Source organism: Rhipicephalus microplus, chromosome 1 (assembly GCF_043290135.1).
Source record: "Rhipicephalus microplus isolate Deutch F79 chromosome 1, USDA_Rmic, whole genome shotgun sequence".
Taxonomy (NCBI): domain Eukaryota; kingdom Metazoa; phylum Arthropoda; class Arachnida; order Ixodida; family Ixodidae; genus Rhipicephalus; species Rhipicephalus microplus.
The window spans coordinates 184,430,994-184,443,992 of record NC_134700.1 but is presented as its reverse complement, the minus strand read 5'-3'; the positions used below and the strand labels follow the sequence as shown (position 1 = coordinate 184,443,992).

Here is a 12,999-nt window from a genome sequence, read left to right as displayed (position 1 = left end):
TCATTTTTATGAGAAGCGTGGTATCCGCTAAACACTTGCAAAGAATTTTGTCTTAAGTGTTCATGCAGTGACTGATGACGATGAGGAATTATGCCTGAAGTGGGTATGCACCACAGTTAATATGTGAACAGGAACAAGCTTTTGTAATGGGTCGGAGCATTGGACGACCCACTCGTTACGCTATTCGCATTGTGCGATAACTGGTTGTTTTTTGACAGTTTTAAAACGCTTTATAAATCGTATTAACGCGATTGCTTTACCGACATCAAGCCTGCCTAAGGCAAGTTTGCCAACAAGTCCCAAGCACCTGCGTGGCTCAGTGGTAAAAAATACTGGGCTTGCACCCAGCGAACCAGGGTTCGAGCCCCACTTTGTCCTTTGTACTTGGTTATGTTTTTCTAATTTCGTGCGAAACGGTTACGGACACTGGTGGCGGCGGCAGCTGCGGCGGAGAACTACGGCGCCGCGCGTGACCCGAGTTGTGATCTCATACCAGCTTTCGATGTAAAACGATACTCCAAGCAGCAAGCAGGTGGTTTAGACTAATCATGAGCAACGGAATGAGGAGGGTGGAGGTAGTTTGGTCAATACATAAAAATGAAGTGATTCCCCTTGGTAAATGGGAAGTGGGCAAAAGACGCAACTTCATTTTGCGCCCTCGCTGGTGTCTAGCAAAATGGAAGCTAGGAGACTAGCCCTACCAGAGCTCTTCTGCTTCACGTGATGCCATGCCTTTAATCTTGGTGACCAGCCTTACAGCTCCTAACTAGTCCCTGGTTGCGCCGTTGCCGCAGCTCCGCACACCAATAAGAGTTGAACCAGCCTTGCATCTGTAGTTCGGATGCCTGGGCAAGGCGAGTAAATTTCACAACAACGCATTCTGGCCACTCATGCCTGATTCACAAGTGGTAACTGAATTACCGGTTATTTTGATTTTCGAAACTTAACTACTGTCGCTTCGCGTCTAAGGAGTTAGTGAGAATGCATCCCATTAACTTGAGCGTAAGAACATAGTTAGCAATAATGACTAATAACAACAGCTATTATAATACACCAGCGGGTTATTTGGCCGAACTTGAATAGCCATTTTGAACGATAATTTCGATGTAGAAGTTGCATTGTAGAAACGTTATAAATAACTGTTTTAGGTTGAAACAAATTAGAAAACTGTTTGTGTTGTATTGGCAGCTGTTAATCCAATCAAAGTTTTAATAACGCTTATACCTTGATGAAGCTTGCGATGTAGACGGCTTTGTCCTGATTTGCACTTAGTCTATAACAAACTAATCACTAACAGGGGTCTGCACCTGCGAAAGTGAGGCCATGAAATCTTTAAGAAATTTTGTATGTAAATGAGCCTATATTGTTGCTGAAACAATAAGATACAAAATATACTGTTTGTTTATTAGCAAAATAGTATTTTTTGCATTAGAGTCAGCACATATGCTTTATATGCTGCCTAAGGGATTGATCACGTTACGAAAAGAACCGCCTACAGGGACTTGCTAGAAAGCTACTTATGTGCAAGTGAAGCCGCCAGGTTCTATTGCTGCAGATCAACCATCCATTCGTAAAATCTTGCGCTAGGATTTGTGCACTGGTGAATGTTTCAAGTATAACAAAGCACTCGTCAAATGGAACAAAACAAAAGGTTGATGCTAACCTACTACTGAAACTTCTCAAAAGTCATGCAGAAAGCGTTTCAGAAGAAATTGACTTTTTCTATCAGTGAGAGTAATGTTTTCCGGCAGCGTAAAATTTAGAATTTCAGAGAAAATTGAAAAATGTCGTATGTACGTTGGGCGATATTTCTGAAAATTTAGAAAAACATATTATGAACGTGTTTACTTTTAGGACCACATTCCTGCATCAAAATAAATCATTTTTCATACTCTATTCCACGAAAGCTAATGAAAATTCTGCGTTATGTTTTTTTTCTCCTTTCCGATGAATATTCTCAGTTGGGCAGGCTTGGTGAATGAAACATTTACGGGAAAGAGCACACACAGAATACACAGCGTATGCTATGAAATGGAAGGTGAGTCTACGTACTCACACGCACAGCTCCTGTGTGTTGTGGCCCGAGACCTGTTGTGTCTGTTGTTGCTGGTGCTGCTGCTGTTGCTGCTGCTGGTGATGCCTGAGAAGCGTAGCGTGTGCACTAGGTGAAAGAACCCGCGCAGACGCTGACAGAGGGAGCAAGGGCTGGGCTTCCGGATGATCCGACGGGAGGAGGCTGTTCGGCTTCGGAGGCACCTGAGCCGAGTCATGCCCGCCATCGAAATATTTAGTGAGAAATATAATGAAAAAGAAAGTTTCTTCGTGAAAGCGTATTTCGTTCCAAAACATTTTTTTTTCTTTCAACTTGAATTTCTCGCAAGGTAGGCATTACTTTACTTAGACCCAATCAGATGATGCTCCACGTGGGGTATCTGTAGAATAACTGTATATGCTATCTTTAGAGAGCAGGGTGGAGTGTTTTTTTTTCGAAAGCCACTAGGAATTACGCACTGCGGAGAAGCTGGTGTAGAAGGCCGAACCACCGGAAGCGATTGCCGTTCATCTCAATTGATCATGTGACCGTCGTGCGCTCAGTAGGCCGTTAGCTACGAAGTGGTGTTTTTATTTGCTCAAGATTCATGTCCTTAAGCTTCGACAGGAAACTATTTGCGGGGATTCAGCACTATTTAAAGAAAGCATACTAACATAAGCAATCTCTTAGAACCTATATTTAGTGTTTGTGAACTGTTGCTAATTTTTCATAGCGGGCGCCACTTGACCATGCAGCAGCGGCGGTGCATGTTATTCGGCGCTACGCTACGCCTTTGCGCTTCGCGTTAACAAATAGTTCAAAAAATGCTTTGAAACAGTCCCGAAAGCAGGTTTTTATTCTTCCTTCGCCGGTCATTGACATGACAGGCACGTTGACTGGTGATCGGCGGCAAGCTTTGTCAATCCGCGACAGGCTTGAACAAGTTGCCTACAAAAACATAGCGCACCTTCGCCGCGTAGCTATGGTTGTTAGCCAGGCAAGATGGCGCACGTATGCGCTACTATGGTCCCACAGGGACCATATATTGTTAATTCAGCTATATGTGACACACAGTGTGATTGCAAATGACGTCACAAAAAAACTTCCACCATATAACATTGAAGCTCCTCAAGGTCGAGCCTTGTCCCCCTGTCGGCGTGACATAGTACTTAAAGCGACCAGTGCTCGCTCCTGGTGCGCAATCTCTTTTTTCTTAAACAGCGAAGACAGTAAAGACAAGGCGGCAAAACTGCATGCGTAGCTAAGGGCTCGAGGAGCGGTTGCAGCGCGGCAATGAAGACAAGTGGACCTAGAGTTGCGGGCTCGTGAAGCTGCTACGAAATGGCAGCTCCAGCAAGCTGACCAGGAGTTGCTAACGAAGCTGCAGTGGCACGTCAACGCCGGTAAGCGGATCCGGAGGTGTTGAGAGCGTGGAAAGCGGCTGCAAAACACCTCAAGCGGTCGCTACTTGAGGTTGGTGGAATCGATGCGCGGTTTAAGTGCGATTTTTTACCATAGTTTTGGATACAGCTGTAATGTTTTCGACCGCTTGGTGTTCAAGAATAACCTGACGAAGATTTCTAACATCTGTAACGAACGAACACACGGCAGTGTCGTCACCCTGCTGCAGCGAGGGTTCACCACCGATGATGAAGCTAACAGTGAGTACACGGTTTGCTCCACTTGTAAAGATCCCTTGGTGGCACGTAGAGTCCCACCAATGAGCGTTACGTACGGCTACTTCTACCTACCAAAATATAAACCATTACTCGTTTTCAACCACGTAGAGCAAACGTAAAGGAACGTCAGAAATGTTTTCTTTGCATGGTTCAAAGCGGGTAAGTGATTCCAGTGCTTAACCGACTCCTCGTAGTTGACTTCGAGGATATTACGTGATTTTTTTCATCATCGTGGCGTACTGATATAATTACTCAATGTTCATTTTTACCAATGATGTGCGACAGGACTGCTGAATGGTCTCAATTCTCAATTAAATTGTAATCCATTTTATGCATGATCTGTTTTCTCAATTATAGTTAACAGTTATCTAAATTAACTATAAACCTTAATCAATTACGTAGAATTTGGGAAAAAGAATTACTTATCACTAAAATATTTAGTGGTAATTCAAAAAATTTTTTCAGCTTGTTTGTACTCTCAAGAGCAAAAATAAAACGTTTGGAATAAATTATGCACTCAATTGAGCATTTGGGAAGCCCCAACCACTTCACATTCCGTTTTCAGTCTATTTCAGGCGAAAGCGTCATGAGATAAACCATGTGAAAAAACATTAAACTCATAAGAAAGCAGTCAGGGAGCGAGTGGACCCTTGTTATTAAAAGCTCATAAACCACTCCGAGATTCTGCTATGTAGAAAACAAGTGCGCATGTTTAAACGTTTTCCAGCCCACTCCCTGCTTACGAATTAATTCTAGAGTATGTTGGTTCAATAGAGAGGCGTTATTTCCTGTATACATTATGTTGAATTGGCTCCAACATTTTCACAAGTAGAGTCTCTAAACCTCAAGACTTGCTCCCAGACACAGACGTAGATCGCACATGGTTAACTATCTTTTTACCATCTAGTGAGAAAAACTCTAACTGTATGTGCACCCTTACTTCATAACGACGCCTTGTAGCGCATTGTTACAAATAGGTCACTGACAATATTGCCTTAACTTATCGATTTCCCATAACTGGTCTGTTATATACGTAATATTAGGTAAAACGTAGCTCCAAGTAAACAATAAACTTGCAGCGAAGGCACTCGTTGATCTATTCCAATCGTAAAGCACTCAAAGCATAAATGTTCTAATTTTGCAGAAATTGTGGTCCAGTGTCTCATCCCCGGGTATAAGTCATCGGTTTCATCTTTTGTAAACACCAAAGAGCTGTTGTGCACCAGCAACTCCACTTAGAACTCCTCAGTGCCAGTGAAACTGCACGTTGGTGCTATTTCAAAGCCACAGCAGCAGTACAAGACATAGAATTCACTTTAGTGAAGAGAGATGGTACTAGCGTTACGCTGAAATTAACATGATTTGCTTTTATCCGCATCTCCGAAAGCGTCCCGTTTTTCTGATCAATTGTACAAAAAAGTAGTAATAATCTCCAGATTTGTTATTAACTTTAACGCAACACTACACATTCTGGTGCCGTATCATTTGGTGCAGGCATCCAAAATCACTTTTGATTGAAGGGGTTTGCGCATGTGGCATGTCTATTTATGAGCACTCGGTAAGCGTGCTGATACGTCTTTGTGACGAATTCATTACGATGCTGAAATGGGCATAAGACTGATGTAAAAGCTGTCTTCATTTATGCTTTTGCAATTTGATGAAGGCAGTTTTTGTGTACAATAATAAAGCCAGCAAGTGCAGGTTAACACACGCTATTGCGAAAAGCATGCGAGGCCTAGGAATTAAGGTATTGCTTTTAACTTAAACAAAAAAGCAACCGCTCTGCAGGATGCATCTACAAAACTGCAATGAACTAGTTTTACGCAAAGTGTGGCATTTAAAAATCAAACCTTCGCTGCGACTCATCTCAGAATATTTTTTTTGCTTTTCCTTAACGAGTTTGGCGTTTTTGTTTTCTCAAATCTTAAACACTTTTTTTATCTCAATCCGGCCGTCAACTCATAATTAAGTATTCTTGAATTTAATTGCTTCTTGTGATATAGCAGTGTTACTTCTCGACGTGCCTTAACTGAAGGTATTTTAGAATATGAGGGAATTTTTACAAAACGCTTAGGTTATTTACTGTAACTTCAATACATTTTGAACTGAGAAATCTCGCAACGTACACCGATGTGCACCTATTACCTCTAATGTAACTAAATAATTTTTCATTATCTTTGACCTGCATCTGAATGAGTATTTCTGCCATACATGTAATATAACGTTAGGGCAATGTAATTCTGTGCTCATATTCGTAAAACAAAATCAACCTAAAGCGAGAATACTTCGTTCATTAACTAAACAAAAGTGCAATTTCTGCCTGTAAAGCGTGCACTGCCACATATAGGTCACGCTTGTGGAGAAGCAAAACTAATTGTCGTGAAACAACACAGAGGAAAAGTGAACGCGTCTCCTTCTTGAAACTAGTACAAAATATTACTTAAGGTAAAGAAAATACGAACAATGTAATAATATAAAACGATACATTAAAATTGCTTCTTCTGCATTATTGTAAATGCAAATGCAATACAGTAAATTTTGTGACACACTGTCAGCAGTCCTTCAAGCGCTAGAATAGCTCAATTAGGCGTGGAACTAATTAATGTATAAACGCACATTTTGAGCTGTGCCAAATAAGGAATGCGCCTGCTCCACACTGGCCATTTGCATCTATCATCTAAAACGCATCACTCTAGCAAGAAGAATGTTTATAGAATTTGCTACCTAAAAATTTGCAAGGGCAGAGATAATTTGGCACTTCTGGTTAACACATGATATGAATTGGGACACGGACCTTGGGTGGCGCGACGGCTATACAGCCGGTGACGACCGCGGGCGTGCTCTGGTAGTCCAGGTGCTCGCATCCTCCAGCGCAAGGAGACGCCGGAGGTGGTCGCTTGAGCGTTCCACTGCCGGCCAGGATGGAGGCCGGCTGCGACGGCGGAGAACCACGACCCAGCTCGTCGCCCAGGCGCGGAGGCTGCAATAGTACAAGAGAGAGTGATATTATAAGCCCAATGCCTAGCATGCATGTATACTTTCGCATATTTCACCCGCATAACATAAAAGCATCGTTTCGGAATTACATACTGTCGGCCGCGGCGATGCAGCGGTACGGTGCTCGGCTGCGGACTCAAAGGTCGCTGGTTCGATCCCAGTCATGGCGGTCGCATTTCGGTGGAGGTAATATGGCAGAGACCCGTGTACTGTGCCATTTAAGCGCACGTTTAAGATCGCCAGATGATCAAAATTTCCAGAGCTTTTCACTAGGCGTCTCCGATGATCATATAATAGTTTCAGGACGTTAAACCTCCAAAATATTAATATTTCAGCAATAAAAACACTCGCCAGCTCTTGCAAAGTGCGCCTGCTGTATTAGCACTGACTACGAACGGCAGAAGTGAACACCGAACAAATAAAACAACAAAAAATCTCTTTGTCTAGGCCACAATCAGGTGTCGTAGTTCAGTTCTAGTGGAATCTCAAGTGGGTTCATTCTAGTATGTTTTTTACAAAGAAATATAGATAGCCAATATTAATCTGGCGAGACCACGACATCAAGTTAACAAATTTTTGTCTACTAAAGGTATTGTGTCATATGTTAGTACAACGAAACCACACACATTGTCCTGTCTAGCGTGAAGAAGAATAATATACAAACAGCTCCATCTATGTATTGCTTCATTTTCGTTTCCAAGAAGGATCAAGATTATGCTGGCAAGTTCCCCATCGCTGCCATTACAGCGAATGCACCACGTACACTGTTTCGCACACTTAGCTTGCTGCTACTGAATGACTTGCGTATGTTTTCTTTTGTTCGCACAGCCAATATGAATATAAAAGTGACCATAGGAAGTGCTGTTTGCTGTAACTCGGTAACGTTTAAATACTTATATTTAGAGCGAACGTATTACCGGAGTAATTTGACACACCTCGAACGGCCTCTTCTTTGCCTTGTCGGAGGCCCGGCCCGCCTTGTCCCGCTGGTAGTAGACGCCGGCGAAGATGAGCACGTTGAGGATGAGAAGCGAACATCCTACAGCGATGGTGACGCCCAGCGCCGTAGAGTAGCCACCCTGGGGCATGGCCATGGCCTCCGTTTGGCTGGGGTCACCGGGTGTCGTGACGCCGCCACGGCCGCCATCCTAAATGGTCACGGGTATCGACCCAGTTTGACGCTTTCCATCACGCTTGGAATCACACGGTGTAGCTAGTTCAAAGTGAAATGCACTGAATATCTTGACTTCGATCCCTCGGTTGCTCTTCGTAATAGTGTGTTTATGTTGACGCAATAGGTTCGAGTGTGGCTTGAAATACAGACATCATGTGACGTATAACATAAAAAATAATAAATATTGCGTCTGAGGATAACGTTCAAGAAAAAAATATTTTGCCGCAATAACTCGAACAAAGTTTCTGGGATTGTATGTGAAATAAGAATACACCTCAGATATCGGGTGATCGTTAAACAAAAACAATGCTATTCGAGTCCAAAAAGGCTTTGAAATAAGGCCTGTGTGCAAACACATTTTGTTTTACATCATAAGTTCTACAAAATAAATACACCACTTAGCTATTGAAGCAATGAGACGCCCACATATATTGGTGATATTTAAGAAGGTAAATGGTAAAAGTTATAAAAGACTAAGTGTTACTTGAACTATTGTATCGAAAGCGTAACACTCGAAACACAAACATCACCCAGAATTGATTGTAATAAGAAGGGCCGCTAAGTTCAAACCGTTTGCGGAAACTTGTGTACCCTAGGCGTAAAATTTAGTAGCCGAGATGTTGTTGCCATATTTTGACACAAACTGTTAAACACACAAGCGCAGTGCAAGTGCATGCTATTTCGCTAACCATGTGAATTTTGACTACTGAGTGTATGCAAGCACCTTTCATGCACTTTAAATTTGTACACACAAAAAAAACTCGCAGCACCACAAAAATATATCTGTAGTAAAACACTTATCTAGAATTATAAAAGCTCATATCATATCGCTACTAATATACCGTAGCCCGGTATCTGGCTGGTGCCATCACGTACTTCAATATACCTGACATGATAATACATTTAAGGAAGCTACGAAATAGTGGTGCCACTAGCGAAGCTACTGGTTTTACCCTGCTTTTTACCCACTTATCCCTTCTTCTCACTCTTATCTATCTCGCACTTTGATGCACTATACATAGGTATGTTATGCCCCACCCTCTATTTCTCTCTTCCCATTCCTCACTCGCATTTCTCTTTTCCATCTCCCTGGTATGCTATATCACACAAGGCACTGATATGCTTTCTTTCTTTCTCCCTCTTCTCATTTACATGTCCTTTTTTTTTTCTCTTTATCTACATTTCTCACTTCCTTGCATTCCCCCTTTTTTTCCCTCTGTCTATGTTTCTCTCGTTGTATCGCCTATAGCAACCCAATCGCTCTGTCCCTTTCTCTGAGAAGACAAGCAAAGCTTTGCGCAATGGTTAATAGCAAACTTTTTTCTTTTTTGTATCCACGCTCTATTGACAAACGATAAGCTACAACGGCTCTGCAGTTATTAGAGAAGATTAGTAGGTCCATAGACTTCGTATGATTTGTGTTTATAAGTAGACAGAAAAGTGTGCGTGATTGACAACGCCGGTTGCGACAACTGATTATTGGAGAAAGTAACCACGGACACACCTCTCTTATACCTATGACCAACAAACACGTTATAATAAAGACTATAGCTTTTCTTGTTCTACATCAATGCAGAAAAGTTGGTCTATCTGTTGGGGTCTGTCCAGTAATTGGGTCACCCGGCGAAAGTTCAAGCTCTTTCTCACCTATCTTGATCTGGTGGTGGCGTTCATACTTGTGAACTCTGTTAATCAAAAAGCAAATATTAGGTATATTTGAGGCGCAATATCGATACGTAAGTGTTAGGCAGTGTCTCGTTATGTTTAGGAAATGCATAGCTACGTTATTCTTAAGACCGAAATGCCTATATATATTACGCCGCGTTGACAATGTGTTCCTATGAACAAAAAAGCGGGTGTTTTTTATGCTTCGTTGAAAATTCCGGAGTTTTCACTAAAACGACCTAGTGCAGCCACCTACCAGTGACTCGGTCATTAAAAAAAAACTTTCGTGTCTTCACATTATTGCCAGGTGGCACCATTTCTCGCGTGGCGCCTCCGGGCAGAACACTATTGTTTTTCGACGTTCTTTGCAGCGAAGCGCGGAGGTAAGTGGACAATTTTTTTTAACCTGTGTTCGACATTGACTTTGACGTAATGGCTAACTCACAGTAATAACATCACTTTTTTGGACGCTGTCATGGGTGTCAACATGTTCCTTTTCGAAAAAAAAATACTCAAAAAGGTCACTATTAGCTTTGCTAGTGTTATCAAAGGAAGCGCTAATGCTGTATCTACAGACATTGACAAGTTTACGAACTAAATATAGCTGTCTATATTTATTGGCTGTGGTCAGCGTGGCATTTTGATGTCCGTTGCAATTAGAATATTGCTAACATGACAGACTAACAAACAATACGTCGTACCTGTGCCCCTTTCCCAGCGCGCGCTCCTCCACTGGTGGTGAGCGGCCCGCCACCGCCCGAGTTCGAGTCGATGGTGGAGTGTGGCAGGGAGGGCGTGGGCGAAGGCGACATGGGAGGGGGCGGAGGCGGCACCTCGCGCACCACGCCGTCGTACGAGGCTGCGTCATCAAAGTCTTCTAGCAAGTGGTGGGAGCGGGGCACGTCCCCGCCACCCGCGCGGTGCAGCTTTGGAATCAGCTGCGTCCACACCGACAGCCGGTGCGCGTGGTAGTGGTCCCGCACCTTGGGTTTGGTGCCTGCGTGCCCCAACCCTGGTTCGGTGTCTACTATTTCGTTGCTTTAATGGGATATGCGGCCAACATTCCATAAAAAAAACTAAACGCTTCTTGCGTACACCAAAAACTAAAAGTATTCATGGTGGTCATGTCTCTACAGTTCTGTGCAGCCACTTTGTAACAGCACCATCATAATCACCAACACCATCGCCTCATGTATTATTACTTGCGTTATTCTTTCCACGCCCACTATGCAGTAACGTCTTTCTTCACACCGAAAATTGCTTAGTTTGCATGCTCATGAACTTCCGAAAGTGAAAACAGTAATGTTGCGATAATTATTCTAAAGCTCAAACAGAAACACCATGGGGGCCATCGAGCTTGTTGAACGTTGCGTCGAATTTTCCGAGTTCATCTTGTTCGCCATGTAGAGAATGTTCTTTCGCTACGAGCTTTCGCTCATTTAAACGCTGTTCTCTACAACGGAGTGGTAGTATTTGACTGAGGCACAAGGTATTCAAAGGCCAAGTATCTTTAATATTTCTAATTTATTCAAGTACATAAAGTAGTAGTGGTGAGACAGCATAGCTCGGGAATGAAATCACGCAAGAAAGACATTGCAAACATCGTCTATTATCTGCGTGTCGAAATGTTTCCAAGAATTTTCTCAAGCCAACTCGCCTTACTTTCCATAATATTACACTGTAGACAAACTGAAGCTCAATCATCTGAAAGACGATGATGACGACGACCTACAGAAAGGCTGGTTGGCTAAATTTTTGAAACGAAAGTGCTTTATGCCGGGGTTCATCATGGCTCTGCTGACATAATTTTGTCATAAACATGATGTAAAATATACTAGCAGATTAAAAAAAAACGACAAGAAAATGTTCCATCGAAAGCTGTCGAACCATCTACTTCGCGCGCTCCAGCACACGGCACAAACCACTAAACGACAGAGCGACCCGTTGCTGACGGCCAACTATTTTTATACAACATGCACCGTAGGCAGATCTGAGAGCTCAGTAACTTGAGCGCGTGTTCGTCATCAGCAGCGAGTAGTCGTGAGAAGAGCCCGTAGGGCACGCGCGCTATAAAGGTCGCTGCCGCGCACATCGCTCACGTGCGCGTGCGCTTATCTCAGGATTTGTGCGGTTTGTACCCAAGTTTGTACTTCTGGTGCTTTCTCTGCAAGTTTGCTTTGAAGTTACAGCGGTTAAGCAAAGTACGAAGGTCACTTCACTCGCTGCCGCGGCAGCGTTTACGAAAGGAGCACGCTGCTCACACACGAAAAAGCAATAATTATGAGAGTTGTTGGCGCTTGCCTTGTGTAAATATATACTTGTGCGTTCGTTTTTGCGTCTTTATTTCTCTTTGAACAGCGTGCTTTAAGTGTCGAGCTGGGACAGTTGTTATCCGTGCTGGTCCTGTTTATGCTCTTTGCGTGCTTTCGGTTTGAGTTGCGCGCTGTAAGTTTCCAGCTGCTTGCCTTTCCTTGCCGAACATTGTAATTTGTTCTTTTAGCACTCATTCTTTCACCAATGCGCAAAAAACGCTCAACTAACTATGTGAAACCTCATGTCACTTTTGTACTTTACCGATTCCTAGAAAGAGGAATCAGCTACATTTTTTTCATGTATGCATGCTTCTTATCGCATCCCAAGCTACCAAGCACATTCATTGTTGCCTCGTAAACTACGTATTATCAAAACTCGGGGTTCTTCTTTCTTTTTTGAAAACGCACGTTTTCTTGCATGCCACTGAACAAGTTCTACGTAATAGTTGAATTTAAAGGAACGGGCCACAACTTTTTTTGCCCAGTTTCTTAAGACTCCAAAGAAAATTCTCATGCAATAGGGGTCATGGACAATTTGTACACAGAAATTTTTGTACCAAGTAGCCACTAAAATTTTCGAGTGAGTACTCCAGCAAAGCTGCGAAGCAATAGCAGAACCGATAGTGCTTTTCGCGAACTCCTCATTGCGGTTGAGCTTCTTCTTCCATACGGATTAATGCAATAACTGTGGTTAACTGCTGTCAAGCTGATATTTTCAACCGTTTTCGAAGATGAAAAGCATTTAAAATGAGTTTTTTCGAAGCTCGTTATCGCACTACGTTTATTTACCGAATTGCGAGCAAGGTACTCATTACCTTTGTAATTATCTCCAGCAATACCTATATCATCACGGAAGTCACGACTTACTCTTCATCCTTCTCCAACTTCTAGGCAGGTGTTTCTAGATCCTCAGTCAACAATTCACATGCTGCCCATCATGAGCATCGGATCATACGTGAAGCGATAGTGACGTCACTGTTTTTGCCACTGTCAAAAAAAGGCCTATCAGCAGGTTTTGTTCAGAGAAAATTATAACAAAAGCAGTGCACTGATCTTAAAAGAAAAAGTAATGACAATTAACAACGTACAAGTGTAAATGGTGACGTGACACGGAGCTTAGGCGTCTTCACTTGTTTGCTA

General features: G+C 42.7%; 1 protein-coding gene across 5 annotated transcripts in view; it reads right to left on the bottom strand.

Moving 5' to 3' along the window:
- Positions 1 to 12,999, bottom strand: part of LOC119178536 (neuroligin-4, Y-linked) — a 523,045-nt gene that overhangs the window by 7,228 nt on the left and 502,818 nt on the right. For 4 of the 5 annotated variants that reach the window (XM_075888769.1, XM_075888783.1, XM_075888791.1 and 1 more), the window contains 4 exons: positions 10,249 to 10,544; positions 7,644 to 7,856; positions 6,506 to 6,691; positions 2,057 to 2,256 (listed from right to left, as the gene is read on the bottom strand). In XM_075888769.1, the coding sequence (XP_075744884.1) occupies positions 2,057 to 2,256; positions 6,506 to 6,691; positions 7,644 to 7,856; positions 10,249 to 10,544 (895 nt within the window). Of the gene's footprint in view, positions 1 to 2,052; positions 2,257 to 6,505; positions 6,692 to 7,643; positions 7,857 to 10,248; positions 10,545 to 12,999 lie in introns of all 5 variants that reach the window. The other variant, XM_075888794.1, reaches the window with a different exon arrangement.